Source organism: Mytilus galloprovincialis, chromosome 3 (assembly GCF_965363235.1).
Source record: "Mytilus galloprovincialis chromosome 3, xbMytGall1.hap1.1, whole genome shotgun sequence".
In the NCBI taxonomy this organism is placed as follows: Eukaryota; Metazoa; Mollusca; class Bivalvia; order Mytilida; family Mytilidae; genus Mytilus; species Mytilus galloprovincialis.
In genome coordinates this window covers 9,188,693-9,206,224 of record NC_134840.1, presented here as the reverse complement: position 1 = coordinate 9,206,224, position 17,532 = coordinate 9,188,693, and the positions used below count along the sequence as shown (strand labels likewise).

The window sequence follows — 17,532 nt, the reverse complement described above, 5'->3', positions numbered from 1 at the left end:
CTTTCATTAATTATTGAACAAAATTCTACTTTAGATATGTTATATACCTCTCAGCTAGTTCCCCTTTAATTGTTATAATTTCAAAGGATTGAAATATATATGCACAAGTCAGCCAAAATGAGAAACTAACAGTTATATCAAATATAATTCAAAATGGTTTATCATTGACTAAACGTAAAATTCTGGTAACTAAGTATTTTATCAAATAATTTGAAAGAAGAAGAAAAAATTAACAGGTTTAGAAAGTGTATATTTGTCAGTTCCAGATTACATGATAAGCAGTACTTTCCCTTGATGTACCCACATTTTAAGCCTAGTATCTTTTACTTACTTTTTGTCATGTTATAATGATAATGTTTGGGACAATTAGAGAAAAAGGTCTTTATTTAGTGTTGGAATAAAAACAAATATTTTGTAAAATATCAGAGGTTTTGGTTTACAAAAGTAAATAAACTTACGTTATTCTAATAGATTATAACCTAACTTATGTAATCGATAATAAACCTACTGGAATAAGGATAATGATGATCTCCAAATCATAGTTCCCTGAAATAAATAACTTTAAACTGTAATAAGTATCATGTTAAGCTCTTCCTTTCTCACTTTAACTGACAATGACATGTATAAGGCCTCTAAAATCACCAAAATACAGGTTCTATTGAAGGTACAAGTTATAAGATGTTTGAGAGGATCATTAGGAATTAAAAGTAGCCTGTGTTGAATTCAGTACATCTTGGTGCATGACATATACAGAATTTCGTCTTAGTTATAGATTTGGTAAGTATTGGTGTTCAAGCATGGCACTTATATTACGGTGCTAGCTTTAGTGGTATAAACTATAACCGGCAGCTTTTCTCCGAGTAATTTCTATTGATTTGTTTCTTTGCACATACCCTTTTTCAGATAAACAAAGGAAGATAATGTTCCTATTTTGAATAGTAAAAAATGGGTGAAAAAAAAACAAAGATTCTGATATCCTCGAAAGTGGTCACAATCGATATTACACCACCTTAATATAAAACCAGGTTCAATCAACCACTTTCTACATTTGAGAATGCCTGTACCAAGTCAGGAATATGACAGTTGTTGTCCATTCATTTGATGTTTTTTTTATCTTTTTATTTTGCCATTTGATTACGGGCTTTCCGTTTTGAATTTTCCTCGGAGTTCAGTATCTTTGTTATTTTTCTTTTTTCCAACAGTACCAAACATTCGCGAGTTATAACTATATTTTAAAGGACATTACACAATTTTTCGAATCAAAGTACAGTATTGATGTATGGTTAGTCCAACGATATCCTCCTATTGTTTTATGGTTGATGATAACATAGCGTTTTCAACAAAATAGATTTTAACTTCATGTTATTTCTATGGAAATGCCCTTTATGTTATGACATTGTTTCAAATCGTTTTTTTTTAAAAGTTTTTTATTTTAGTAAATAATAAAATGCGATTAGCCGTATTCATATTACCAGGATACCCACAACTAATACATAGGAAACACTTCAACATGAATACATGGACGATTGCTACCTTGGTGAGTATTTTATTAATCGATTGATAACATTTGAACATCAGTGTGCTACATACAGTCTCCACAATCTATGATGCATATAAATGTGCTGCATATTGCACTATACTCACTGAAATTGGAACCACTTGAAGTTGTAGTACTTGGAACGGCAGAAGGAGATTGTTCAACTATAAAAAATGTAAATAAAGTGTAGTGTGTAAAGATAATTTTAATTGTGGAGACTTATACTTGATGTCTGCTTTCAAGAATTTTTATTATAAGAACATTAAATCGATGTCTATAAACAAATCATTTTGAAGACAATCAGCAATACTTACGTATAACCACACTCGGTTAGTAAAGCAGGTTTTTGTTTAAAATAATTGAATTAAAGTGTTTTTCGGTGTATGAGTTTATTTTTCCTACATTTCTCTGGTCAAAGAGAAAAAACTCAAAAGAAACATATTGCTTAAATACGTAATAAGCAGATGATTAGAAGTAAGCATTGCAAGAAATAAAATCAAAGATACATACTCTACATGACTTATAGGGAAAAATCCGACATGAGCGTGAATAACTACAAACATTTGATGTTAGGTGAATTCTATTGGGGGTAGGGTGCCCTAAGAAAATTCATTTTTGGTTTCTTCATACACATATGTAGATACGTTTTGCACAAAGAGTTCGGAAGTTAAAAACATTGAGCATCATGTAAACCGATAAGGACCCAATGAGATAAGGTAAAATATTTTTACGTCGACATTTGAAATTGTTAGCTCAGTCTTAGAACAACTGAAAACTGGCCGTAGTTTCGTGTTCGAAAAAGGGGAAGTATTAGAGGTTATAATAAAGGGATTTTTCAATAAAAGAACCTTCATCTTTACTAGAAGACAAGTGGTTTTTGATAAAATTGTAAAACATGATACAGAAGGAAATTTAGTTAGGAACTCACATCTCATCGACATTCTTGACAGAGTCATGTGTTTAAAAGGAAAAGTAAGAAGCGAAGCGTATACTTCATTTTAGTGACACACACCAGTGTTAACCATATTTGCGAAGTTTAGTCCCATAAAATACTGAAGATTGTGACACCTAGCCCTACAAAAGAAATAACAAGAGCTGTCAAAATGACAGTAAACCGGATTCTTTAACATTTATTTGTGTTCTGGCATTTATCAATATTACAAGGACCAAAACTCCTAATAGGTAAAATTTATGATTATCAATATCAAACTTGACTTCCATGTTGTCAACAATAACAACATATAAACTAGATAGAAAATGACCCTCTAGCAGGACAAACTGTGTGCCCTTAATGCATAAAGTAAGAAAAAATTACTAAGTCCACCTACCTAGGATTTTGAAAATATCTAATAAAAAATAGTAACATAGAATGCTTCTAAAGTTAATGAATCCCATTTCTGTGGTATAATCTGCCAATAATTCTCAGAAACACAATTTTTCAATCTTTCAAGAACCGAAATGCACGGACACAACATTTTTTAAACTTTCAAGAACCGTAACTCCTGAACGGTAAAAGTCAAAATCGTCATTATTGAACTTGACCTCCATTTTGTTGTCAGTAACAACATATTAAAATTAAAATGCACGGACAACATTTGGTTGCCGCCCGCCCGCCCGGCCGCCCGTCGTACATCCCCAAATCAATAACCGACATCTTTGACACAAAAATCCGGTTAAAAACCTACCGTCATTACCAAAATAAGCTGTCAAAAGTATAGTTTGCGCATTACATGCGTTTCTGGAGAATAGGAAAAATACCGTTGTACATCTTTTATCACCAGCCCAGTAGTCGACGCTTCGGTGTTGACATGAATATCAATAATGTGGTCATTTTTTTAAATTTCCTTTTTACAAAACTTTAAATTTTTCGAAAAACTTAGGATTTTCTTATCCCAGGCATAGATTACCTTAGCCGTATCTTGCACAACCTTTTGGAATTTTGGATCCTCAATGCTCTTCAACTTTGTAATTGTTTGGCTTTATAAATATTTTGATATGAGCGTCACTGATGAGTCTTATGTAGACGAAACGTGCGTCTGGCGTACTAAACTATAATCCTGGTACGTTTGATATGTTACATAAATCAGAAATTTAATTTGAACAAGCTAAGAAGAGATATGTTCTTACCACACAAATTACACGATACCATACATGTTTGCTCCATGTTCACATTATCTGATATACAATTTCCTGCAGCTGCTCCTGCCGTACATGTAGCGTTATCACCAGTGTCTGCACACGTTACTGCAAACAAATGGGATTCATAAATATAGGAAACGTGTGAAAACAAAACTAAGAAAATTAGTTTATTGCTCAATGATTAATCTAAACTGAAAATAAATTCAAGTAGGCTATTGTAGTTTTAGGACACCTTAGAATTTTTGAAAGACATCAGTAAAATATGAAAATTTTGTGAACGATACAATATTGTGAAAGCATGTCATGCATTTAAAAAAAAAACCTTTAATATCAGTCAACATATTGTAATGCATAGTCCTGATATATAACATCATATTGTTTTACTCACCATCACACCGAAGTCCACCATAACCAGGTAAACATTCACAACGACATGAAATAGCATTAAATACACCATTATTCTCACAAGTTACATGTTTACACGTGTTACAGTTTCCACCAGTAAAGGGATATCGACAATTGCATTTACTTCCAAACTGTTTTTCGTTGCATATACATTCACAGTTAGATTCGTTCACGGCAGCTCCATTATTACATTGCGTAGAACATTGACTGGTGCATAAATTCCCTGTTAAAGACAATGAACATTACTTTTATTCTGATGAAATATATATCTCCTTCACGGATCGTTGACTTTGGGAATAATTAAAGATCAAATATACTAAAATAGGAATATGTATTTAAACTAGGGATGTCAACTTGGTGAAGAATAACTCGAGTACTAGTTAAAAAATATATCTTAGAAATCAGAACACATAGGAATATGTATTTAAACTAGGGATGTCAACTTGGTGAAGAATAACTCGAGTACTAGCTAAAAAATATATCTTAGAAATCAGAACACATAGGAATATGTATTTAAACTAGGGATGTCAACTTGGTGAAGAATAACTGGAGTACTAGATTAAAAATATATCTTAGAAATCAGAACACATAGGAATATGTATTTAAACTAGGGATGTCAACTTGGTGAAGAATAACTCGAGTACTTACTAAAAATATATCTTAGAAATCAGAACACATAGGAATATGTATTTAAACTAGGGATGTCAACTTGGTGAAGAATAACTCGAGTACTTGCTTAAAAATATATCTTAGAAATCAGAACACATAGGAATATGTATTTAAACTAGGGATGTCAACTTGGTGAAGAATAACTCGAGTACTAGCTAAAAAATATATCTTAGAAATCAGAACACATAGGAATATGTATTTAAACTAGGAATGTCAACTTGGTGAAGAATAACTCGAGTACTAGCTTAAAAATATATCTTAGAAATCAGAACACATAGGAATATGTATTTAAACTAGGGATGTCAACTTGGTGAAGAATAACTCGAGTACTAGCTTAAAAATATATCTTAGAAATCAGAACACATAGGAATATGTATTTAAACTAGGGATGTCAACTTGGTGAAGAATAACTCGAGTACTAGCTTAAAAATATATCTTAGACATCAGAACACATAGGAATATGTATTTAAACTAGGGATGTCAACTTGGTGAAGAATAACTCGAGTACTTACTAAAAAATATATCTTAGAAATCAGAACACATAGGAATATGTATTTAAACTAGGGATGTCAACTTGGTGAAGAATAAGTCGAGTACTAGCTTAAAAATATATCTTAGAAATCAGAACACATAGGAATATGTATTTAAACTAGGGATGTCAACTTGGTGAAGAATAACTCGAGTACTTACTAAAAAATATATCTTAGAAATCAGAACACATAGGAATATGTATTTAAACTAGGGATGTCAACTTGGTGAAGAATAACTCGAGTACTAGCTTAAAAATATATCTTAGAAATCAGAACACATAGGAATATGTATTTAAACTAGGGATGTCAACTTGGTGAAGAATAACTCGAGTACTAGCTTAAAAATATATCTTAGAAATCAGAACACATAGGAATATGTTTTTAAACTAGGGATGTCAACTTGGTGAAGAATAACTCGAGTACTTACTAAAAAATATATCTTAGAAATCAGAACACATAGGAATATGTATTTAAACTAGGGATGTCAACTTGGTGAAGAATAACTCGAGTACTAGCTTAAAAATATATCTTAGAAATCAGAACACATAGGAATATGTATTTAAACTAGGGATGTCAACTTGGTGAAGAATAACTCGAGTACTAGCTAAAAAATATATCTTAAAAATCAGAACACATAGGAATATGTATTTAAACTAGGGATGTCAACTTGGTGAAGAATAACTCGAGTACTAGCTAAAAAATATATCTTAAAAATCAGAACACATATTACGCTTCATAGGTCGTTATCTAATAGTCGTATAAAAAAACTCTACATACTCTAGAAAATACTCCTAGAATAATATATCTTAATTTATTCCACAAAAAGATAATTAATCTCATCATTTAATTGGTAAACATATTTTTAATTTGATTAATAAGTCGAACAAGATCAAACAATATTAACATTATTCAATCGCATAAACAAGTAATTGTTTTGTTTAATCATTCGATGAGAGTCGCCCTAAGATGAGAAATTTGATGGAAAATTATGGAAAAAGTCTATAGTAAACGGATACGATACTCGCACTATAATTTGCTATGCCAGTGGATCGTAAAATAGTAGTCAAAACTTTGGCATTAATATTGAAAAAAACTACCTTGACCAAAAACTTAAATCTGAAGCGTGACAGAAAAACGAATGGACGCACACACAGAAAAAACAAAACGCTCCTAGCGGTGCATAAAAAAACAACAACTATACACTAAATTTACTTTTCGGATAAACGTACCGGTATATCCAGGTGTACAATCACAAGCACACATATCTGTACTCCATGTACCACCATTCTCACATGTCCCAATGCATGAGTCAACTGAAAAATATAAGTATGAGTAACAAAAAAAAAAAAAAAAAAAAATACGACTGGATATGATTGCCCCTGAAACATCACTAAAACTACCCTACACAGCTACTTTTGAAGAGGTACTATTTCTGTACTAAAAATCTGTAGTACTAGAAATTTACTTTTAATATTTAGTCCTATTTCTTTACTTTAGAATTATTGTAATATTTAGGTACTTGTATTTTTCAGTACTTGATTTGTACTTAAAATATTTGTACAAAAATAATACCAACAATAATCACAGTATTCTGTCTTTGAACATCATAACATTATGAGATTTCGAAAACGAAAAACTCTCAAAATGCTGAAAATGTAACGGTGTAACCAAAAATCTGTAGTACTTAAATTTCAAGTACAAATCAAGTACTGTAAAATACATATACCTACATATTACAATAATTTAACAGTAACAAAATAGTCATGTATATTAAAAGTAGATTTCCATTACTACAGATTGTTGATACAGAAATAGTACCTTTACAAAAGTAGCTGTGTACCAGAGACCCGATGACGTAGATGGTCAACAACCATATATCACCGTACGGTTATTTTGTTTTCTGCTAGTTTCACAGACAACATATCCTTATTCGTTTAAATGCAGGAAAGAAGACCGATTGATCGTCTTTACATAAAAAAAAACTCATGACAGTTTCATGGTATATCGAAATAAAGCAATGACAGACAATGCTTGGTCAGTTTCTTCTGTTTTCGATCTTATGTACCTTTTTGCTTTCATTACAGCAGAATATCCGCCCGGTTTCTGAACAAAATAAAATAATGTGTTTACCGAAGGTAACATATATGATTGGACTACCATAAGTATTTGAGATCTATAAAGTGCATAAACTCTTGCTTCCATTCTCATTTGGTCAACCCTTGAATTGTTCATATTGTTATGCATTCAATATAAACAAACGCTTAGGTCAAATCATATTTATCATAGTGCTATGCATTTTTAGTGTATCGATTAAAGATGAAAAGATATTCAAAGAGGAATATTATAAGCTATTTTGTTATTTTTTTTTACAGTACCCTCTTTAATCGTTTGAAGTATAGCTCAATATTTCCTGTAATACACATTGCGGAAGAAACTGACGACTGTTTAGATTGCAGCGGCAGTTTGGCAGACCGTTTCCAGAACCAGTTTCATAAATCTTGACTGTTGAAAGGGAAAGTTCGGTTTAAAAAAGATGAAAGGACAAAAATTAAGTGGATATAACTATACAAGTATATGATTTTTTTTTTATTTTGATCGTCATTGTGAAGCTTTCAATAGGCACTTTTTAAAGTTGAATTTATGAATATTATAGAATTAGTGCCTCTCCGTATTTACATTTTAATAAGGAACGCTCAAACAAAAGTATATGTCAGAATGTAAAGATAAATTGATAAAGATTATATTAACATAACTTACTATTAGTTGGCGCAGAATAAATATACTGCATTCCAGTATTAGTGTTCGAGCCCATGCTATACACCTGTAAATATATAGACAAAAACATACGAAACCAATAGCAGCAGAACAAACTTTCGATTGACAAAGTGTTTGCTAGCCATAAAACAAGGTAGAACACCCCATGTTTCTTTAAACGTCCTGTACCACGTCAGGAATGTGGCATTATTATCTACTGCACTTATCTATGTATGTTGGCGTTTGCTTTTGTTTTAAATCGGGATATAATGAGGAACTATAAATTCATAAAGTTAGGGTTTTTTTTCGACTTCGTTGAGGCGAGACATTTGCGAACTGTTTCCGGTATTTTGTTTCAGTTTGTAATGATGCCAGTTAAAAGAAAACCATACTGATATGTCAATAATATTTTAAGCATGACCACTGAGTTTATTTGGTCCGTTTCCTCAGTCATGGTTTATAATTTGAAACCTCTGCCTTAACAAATATAGTCACCGTATTGCTTTCAACAATGATCAACGCGCATACTGCTTAGTCAGCTATAAAAGGCACCCAAATGTAAAACACTTCAAAAGAGAAAAACAATCGCCTACTTTATGAACACAAACTTGAACGATAAACAAATTTATACCATAGCAACAAACGACAACCACTGAATTACAGGCCCCTGACTTAGGACGAGCATATACATACAGAATGTAGCGGGTTAAACATGTTGGAGGGATCCGACCCCCGCCCCAAATCTTAATCAGTGGTGTTACAGTTTAACTTAAGAAAGAACTATAAATATCAGTTGAATAAAGCTTAACTCATCAAATGGATGTAAATAAAAATACACACATATAACAAAAACACAGAGTGGACGTGGACGTGTACTTGCACATCCCAACAACAAAATAACTAATTAAAGATCTGCGAGAACTCGCAGTTACTGACAGCAAGTTCAACAAAATAATAAAAAAATATGCATCTAAGGCTAAATTATCAATCAGTTCACATGAAACATCCAATAGATTTAGTGTAAAAACGTTATAAACAGTCAGAGAAAAACATAATTTTGTGCAATATCAAGATACAGGTATCGACAGATTGTAGATCCCTGATCATGAATGTGCATATATATATATTATATTATATATAATATTGACACCGTATGTTTGTGGCATAACATCGTGGCCACAAGTTAAATTTTTTTTTCTGTTTAGTATTAAATCTATATTAAGATCCATTTTATTACATCTTGTGATCAATTTTATTTGGCAATCGCCAATGGCAGTCAGCAGGGTTAAAGAACATCAGTTGTTCGACCTGTTAGTCAAATGCGTTGTGTTAAAATATACTTTTTCACTTTTTTGGTCTTTTGGAAAATGTTGTGTGTGCTGGTTTTAGACCATTCTACAACGAAATTTGTTTTACATGCACACGTATAAAAATTGCGGTTTTTATCCAACGCAATCATAGGTTTGAACGTAGTTTTCAATTTAGACTCGTTTATATATATATAATAAGACTCGTTTATATATATATAAACGTGTAATAAAATAATAATATAACATCCACACACGCTTAAAAAACACGTGTCTCATGTCTATCTCTAGATTAGCCTTCCGTGACAAGGTAACACTACGACTATTGAAGTTATATTTTTATATAGCGGATGTGGTCTAGAGCGCTGGACATGAGGCTAAGCGATTGGTGCTGTAGTGTATCAAAGGTGTGAGTTCGAATCCCGCTGAGGGACGAACAAAAAATTGTCAGTAGAAAATCTAACTCTAACACTGTTTGGAGTAATTTTCAGACTTATATAAATATTTGTATTAACCATGTATCTCTATCACTCTGAGATCCAGTGGGCATATATATTGTATGGTTTGACACTTGTTTAGACTTGTTTGTATGATATACTTATTTCTAGTGACTGTATAATGAAATGCATCATGATCCCATATGATATATAAAAATTGTTGAGTTAGATTACTGACAAATGAAAAATACATTGTGTATAAAAATAATAATATAACATCCACACACGCTTAAAAAACACGTGTCTCATGTCTATCTCTAGATTAGCCTTCCGTGACAAGGTAACACTACGACTATTGAAGTTATATTTTTATATAGCGGATGTGGTCGAGTGGTCTAGAGCGCTGGACATGAGGCTAAGCGATTAGTGCTGTAGTGTATCAAAGGTGTGAGTTCGAATCCCGCTAAGGGACGAACAAAAAATTGTCAGTAGAAAATCTAACTCTAACACTGTTTGGAGTAATTTTCAGACTTATATAAATATTTGTATTAACCATGTATCTCTATCACTCTGAGATCCAGTGGGCATATATATTGTATGGTTTGACACTTGTTTAGACTTGTTTGTATGATATACTTATTTCTAGTGACTGTATAATGAAATGCATCATGATCCCATATGATATATAAAAATTGTTGAGTTAGATTACTGACAAATGAAAAATACATTGTGTATAAAAATAATAATATAACATCCACACACGCTTAAAAAACACGTGTCTCATGTCTATCTCTAGATTAGCCTTCCGTGACAAGGTAACACTACGACTATTGAAGTTATATTTTTATATAGCGGATGTGGTCGAGTGGTCTAGAGCGCTGGACATGAGGCTAAGCGATTGGTGCTGTAGTGTATCAAAGGTGTGAGTTCGAATCCCGCTGAGGGACGAACAAAAAATTGTCAGTAGAAAATCTAACTCTAACACTGTTTGGAGTAATTTTCAGACTTATATATATATTCATAACATCAAATTGCAAAACGCAAAATTGCATTTATGTTCTAACGTGTGGAACTTGCAAAATACAATATGTTGGTGAAACAGAAACACCATTTAACATCCGACTAAATAACCATCGGTCATTTTATACAAAAGAAAGGAACTGCCCAATTACAAGACACCTTTTAAGAGCAGGACATGATTTTGAAAACGTCACATTTCAAATCATTGAGAAAAATCAAAATTGGGATACACAAGGAAGACAAAAAAGAGAGAGATTTTGGATGCACCAGTTACGAACTCTTGAACCTGATGGACTCAATGAGAGAGACGAAAAAAGATTTAAAAACAAATCAAAACCATAATTATCTTGAAATCATACAAATTAATTTATAGAAATTCATACAATTAATCGAACATCTATAAATGTGTTAAACTTTTATTCCAACTTCATGTAGTTGTAGCTACAAACATATTTTATGCAACATCAATCAATATGTTACACTTTTCCTCAACTCTTGTATAGATTAAGCTACAAAAATATTTTTTTGTCATGCATCCGATTTCACCTTGAGAGATGCACACGCCTGATGAAGCTAATTTGTTTAGCGAAATATTGCGTATTTCTATTTAACATCTAATAGAACTTTTTAATGTATTAATTAGTTTGTTTAAGTTATATTCTTAGACATTTATATAATTTTAATTCAGTAACTGTATCAGTTTATTTTCACAAACTGATCCACGCTTAAATAGATTGAATGTTGATTGTTGCTATTTTTAGACATTATATATATATATAGCAATAATACTTAGTTAGCTATTAAAATTTTACTAAAAACAAAATCAATATTAATACCAATAAAACAATATTCAAAGATCTAATTACATAGTCGAATTGGTAGCCTTTTAGAATAAGTTTACTTAAAGGATCGATAAGTTTACCAGGATTATTTCTAAATTTCCGGACACTACGCGCGTTATTCAGTGTGCACCAATTTTTTTATGTTATTTCTTCATAGACAGAAAAAATATTACAGTCATTCCTTATAATTTAATTATAAATTCAATTTCAAACCGTAGAAAACCATGAAAAAACGTTTATGACGTCACGGTCACATGACTAAATTATGTCTATGGGCTGATAACAAAATAACGTCAATACGGATGGTGGGAAGTGTTGGCCATCGACATATGTGTATAACACATAAAAAGGTTCTATTTTCTTCTCTTTTGGTATATCTTGTAATAAATATTCAGCAAAGCAATAAGTTTTCTCCTCATTCTGTACATGGCCTATTTAATGTGTTATGTATTACTAAGTATAACATTATTGAGGAAGAAGGCATCTGTTTAGATTAGCATTTTATTCTACACTAAAATAGTCAAGCAAGTTACATATTATATATCGCGACAACTGTGGTAGGTAACGGTCTAGGCGGTGCCATATGGTTTTCCTCACTTTGAGGTTCAATTCATTTGATAACAATTCATAGTACATTTAATAGTTTATATTGTCAGTTTCAATTAGACATAACATTTCCTCCCTTCTAATTTTCGAATTCCATAGTAAAGTTATAGTATGCAAATGATAAGGTCATTGATAAAAATCAGTTGTATAAAGCAAGTGTGAAAAGAATGAATGAAAGAAAATAATTACTGTCTATGTGTATTTTAAAAACATTAAACAACTACAAAAACACTAATATCATGCATTCAAAATATTTATCCCTACAGTGATTGCAATAGAAAAACTTTCGTTTTCTCGCGCACACAATCACGCCTAACATAAGTTGCAAAGGGAATTAGTATTACCCTTACGGCACTACAACCATTTTTACAAATTTAACTTAGTAACCTTTCTGGTTCTCAACGGATATCTTCTCTGAATTGGTTCTGACAAAGGTAGTTCGCTGTCTTGTTGTTTCTGTTGTAGATCTTGTGGTTGCTCAGTTGGTTCATCCGGATTTATCTTTATTTCAACTGTTTTGTCATTTATGATTTCTTCTCTCTGTTTATCGTTTGAGTCTGAGTTTCGTATCTGGTCGGCATGACGTTTCCAGATACTGTTGGGCGAAACTTCTACCTGATAATTTAACGGTCCTTCACGTTTGGTTACAAGTCCACTTGTCCATTTATTTGGTCTACGGTAATCACGTGCGGCTACTGTTTCTCCCTCGGTACATTGTCGCAAAGTCTCTTTTGTCGGTTTAATTGCAATTTTCATCTGCTTGTCTTGAACTTGTCTATTGATATCTGGTTTAATTAAGTTCAGTCTGTTTCGTAAATTTCTACCCATAAATAACTTAGTGTAAAGCAAAATATTGTCCTATGAAATATTGTACCACAGAACAATATTTCATAACTATGTAGCATGAAATATTGTGCTCGTCTATGGAAAAATGTCCAGAGAAGGACAAATTTTCATAGCGAAATTGTGTCTGTATAAAGACAATATTTCACAGATGAATGTTATGGAATTTTGTCTTGTTAAAGGGAGGTTATATTTTGTGTGAATTGAGGCAATATTTCACAGATAAATACTATGAAATTATGTCCTATTAAAGGAAGGTTATATTTTGGTTATATTTTGTGGGTATTGAGACAATATTTCATAGACAGATTGTCATGGAATTTTGTCTCATGAAGGGGAGGTTATCAACATATATTGATGTCAGAGAAGGTATATATGATTTTTTTTCCTGCGACACGTGCCTGTGTATATATTTACAAAATAATTGATTGTCAGTTCATTACTTATATTTGTACAGTACTGTAATAGAATGAAACATACGTTAGACAATTCTTTAATATATAATACATGTAAACCATTTGTAATGTATCTCTATGCAAATTTGAAACTCACTATTAGTAATAATATAAACTCCTTGCTATTCAAAACAATTTCAGTTATAAATCTAAAAATGTGCATGCTGCATGCTTGTGTACTATTTCTAATTGTGTAATAATTTGATTAAAAAGTATTTTCAAAGCCAGTATTTCATAGTGTAGTATTGCCATGAACAGAATTTCATAGTGAAATATTGTCCAGAAGGAGGAGACAAAATTTCATGGACAAGGACTCTATTTCATAATGAAACATTGTCAGGGACAATATTTTATTATGAAATACTATCAGTGGATATACTTTGTATACAAATCTATTTATAAAATGGACGACTCATTAAGAGATTTGAGATGTATTATTATGAGATACATATGAATTATATTGTATTGGAAAGTTAATTAAAGAGTTAGATTTGTGTGCTTAAAGGACTTATTGTAGTATATAGATATTTAAGGAATAAGTATGAATTGTAGTTGTTCCCCTTTGCCCATATGTTACATGTACTGTCTTGTCATGTGAATATTTATTATTTGTTATTATATGTTGTAGGGTCTAAATATTGTGTATTAAAGAAAAGATCCCTAGAACATCGTTACTGTTGTATTTGCCTAGAAAATACCCCGTTACAATATGCCAACAGAAAATTTGCTAATGTCTTATTTAAATCTGCATTTTCTCCTCGCATTGCCTTCAAGCTCTGTTTGAAAGTCTGAACAAAACGTTCCGCGAGTCCGTTTGTTGCAGGATTGTAAGGTGCGCTCTTTATATGCGTTATTCCATTCATTTTAGTAAATGTTTGAAATTCTGCAGATACGAATTGTGGTCCGTTATCACTTACTATTTGTTCTGGCAATCCTGCTCTCGCAAATATAGTCCTTAAAACTCTAATTGTCTGTGTTGAAGTGGTACTTTTCATCGGTATAACTTCAGGCCATTTAGAATGAACATCAATGACAATCAAGAACATGTGATCAATAAATGGTCCAGCAAAGTCAATATGTATTCGTTTCCACGGACTTTACGGCCACTCCCATGGATGAAGTGGTGACTGTTTCGGGTTACGATGGTGCTTTTGACATCCGGAACAACTTTTTGCTAGTGATTCTATCTCAGAATCAATACGTGGCCACCATACGTAGCTCCTTGCCAATAATTTCATTTTCACTACTCCTGGGTGCGCAGAATGTAACAGTTCTTAAGTTTGCTGTCTAAATTTTGTCGGAACAATAGTACGTATTCCCCACTGCAAACAACCTAGACAGTTCGCTATCCGGTTGAAATACGGTTTCAAGTCAATATCATCATTGACGGTCCAAACTTTTTGTACTAATTCATAGACTCTTGCTAAGATCTTGTCACGCGCAGTTTCTCGCCTAATGTTGTTGTTTGTTAAATGTTCTAGCTGCTTTAACATGAAAACATCAACTGCATCAAATTCCTCACCATCTGCTTCTGTAGATTCCTGTGGTATTCTCGAAAGCGCATCTGCGTTCGTGTGCTTGTTAGTGTTTTTGTACTCGATGTCATATGTATATCCACTTAAAAACAACGCATATGTCTGTAAACGTGCTGCTGAAGTGGTCGAAATTCCCTTTTTCGAATTGAATATTGACACAAGCGGCATATGGTCTGTAATCAGTGTAAATTTACGACCATAAAGATACGTATGAAACTTTTTAACACCGAAAATTATACCTAGAGCTTCTTTGTCGATTTGACTGTAGTTTTTTTCGGCTTTTTTAAGTGACCTTGACGCAAATGCAATAGGGCGCTCCGTTCCATCTTGCATTTTATGTGACAAAACTACCCCTAATCCAAATGGAGAAGCGTCACAAGCTAATCGAATAGGTAATTATGGGTCATAATGACATAGAACCTGCTCAGATGTTTCCAAATTTTTGTCCCTCTTAAATGATACCTTACATTCTTCATTCCAATCCCATTTAACATCTTTTTCTAACAGTCTGTGTAATGGGCGCACAACTGATGAGATATTTGGTAGGAATTTATGGTAGTAATACATTAATCCGAGAATTGAACGTACCTGGGTAACATTTTGTGGTTCTGGTGTGTCTAAAATAGCTTTGATTTTATCCTCTGTTTTGTGTAATCCATGCTTATCTATTTTATGTCCACAAAACTCGATTTCATCTTTGAAAAACTTGCACTTGTCCTTATTAACTGAAAGGTTGTACATCTCTAATCGCTTCATAACTTTCTGGAGGTTCACTAAATGTTCTCGGTCATTTTTACCGGTAATAACCATATCATCTAATATGCATTGTACACCTGTCAACCCTTGAAGTATTTGGTCAATGGTTCTCTGCCAGATTGCAGGTGCGGAAGCTACGCCGAATAACATTCGGTTGTACTGATAAAGTCCTCTATGCGTATTTATAGTCAAGTACTTCTTTGATTCCTCATTCATCTCGACCTGTAAATATGTTTGTCTTAAATCTATTTTCGAATATTTTTCACCTCCAGATAACGAAGCAAATATATGGTCAATTCTAGGTAAAGGATATTGATCCACTTGAAGCTGCTGATTTATTGTGACCTTAAAATCGCCACAAATTCTGACGCCTCCTGACTTCTTCACGACAGGCACAATAGGCGTTGCCCATTCACTAGTTGGCACTTTTGTAATTATTCCTCCCTCTTCAAGACGGTCAAGCTCCTGTTCAACTTTCGGTCTTAGTGCATACGGTATCGGTCGCGCCTTCATGAACACGGGTTTAACATTATCTTTCATAATTAAATTTCCTTTAATTCCATTCACACAACCGATGTTGTCACTAAATACGGATGCATGTTGATCAAGAAATTATTTTGTTTTCTCATTAACATTGTCAACACCTACTTTGTTGATTTTGCTCCAGTCTAGTCTGATTTTTCGTAACCAGTCTCTTCCAAATAAGATTCCTCCTCCTTTTTGTACGACATACAGCGACAATACTTCACTCTGGTCGTTGTAGTTTACTTTTACGGCGGTTACACCTAGTGGTTTAAATTTCTCACCCGAAAATGTTCTCAAAATAACGTCTGTTGAATCAAGCTTACGACTCGGAAACATTTGATCAAATTCCTTCTTCGGAATAATCGAGAGAGCGGATTCTGTGTCCACTTCCATTTCAACAGATTTGTTGTCGATTTTCACGTCGACAGTTATCTCCTTTGTTTTGGAATTCACTGTATAAATCTCTACATCATTGTTTCCTTTCTGTGTATCTTTGTTCGCAAACACTGTGTAAATCCCAAATTCATCATTCTGAGAATCATCAGCATTCAGTGAGGGCACATTCCGTTTTATCATTTTACTACGACACGCTGCTTGAATATGTCCTTTCTTCTTACATTTAAGACACGTTTGATCTTTAAAACGACATGTATCGGCTTTATGTCCTTGTTTGTTGCAACGGTAACACGTTATGAGTTTCTGATGGTAAGAGTTAACCTTCGGTTTTTGACTTCTAACCTTATGTACAGCTGACTCTGGTTGTTTTCCTTGTAGCTCCAATGCGTCTTTCGTAGCTGTTTTTCCATTGCCACGGAAATCTGCATAGCTTTTTCTAATGTTAATGCCTGGACTGACAATAGTTTCTTCTGAGTTTGTTCAGATTTTAACCCACAAACCAATCTGTCTCTTAATGTATCGTTTAGATCCGGGAAATTACAATATTCCGAAAATTTGCGAATTTGTGGTACATACTCATTAATAGACTCTCCACTCTTTTGGTCCCTCTTGTGAAAACGGAAACGTTCTGCTATCACCAATGGTGCGGGTGATAAATGTTCTTTCAAAACTTTCACAATATCATCGTATGATTTATCTTTCGGTTTGTCTGGTGTCGTTAAATTTCTTAACAAAGCATAAGTTTTTCCACCGATTAAACTAAGTAAAGCAGGTAC

The 17,532-nt window shown here is 32.8% G+C and overlaps 1 protein-coding gene across 1 annotated transcript; it reads right to left on the bottom strand.

Moving 5' to 3' along the window:
- Positions 1 to 411: 411 nt before the first annotated feature.
- Positions 412 to 8,123, bottom strand: LOC143066307 (uncharacterized). Its single transcript, XM_076239289.1, has 6 exons — positions 8,038 to 8,123; positions 6,510 to 6,593; positions 4,065 to 4,304; positions 3,665 to 3,781; positions 1,645 to 1,701; positions 412 to 546 (listed from the first exon to the last, which is right to left on the bottom strand). The coding sequence occupies exons 1-6, from the start codon at positions 8,090 to 8,092 to the stop codon at positions 485 to 487; spliced, it is 615 nt and encodes a 204-aa protein (XP_076095404.1). The 5' UTR covers positions 8,093 to 8,123; the 3' UTR covers positions 412 to 484.
- Between the last annotated feature and the right edge of the window lie 9,409 nt (positions 8,124 to 17,532).

Excerpts from the sequence above, each read along its gene's own strand:
- LOC143066307 (XM_076239289.1), bottom strand. The coding sequence starts at position 8,092 with ATGGGCTCGAACACTAATACTGGAATGCAGTATATTTATTCTGCGCCA. Across the intron at positions 4,305-6,509 it reads TTGTACACCTGGATATACCG|GGAATTTATGCACCAGTCAA; the intron begins GTACGTTTATCC and ends TGTCTTTAACAG. Across the intron at positions 547-1,644 it reads TTCAAGTGGTTCCAATTTCA|GGAACTATGATTTGGAGATC; the intron begins GTGAGTATAGTG and ends TATTTATTTCAG.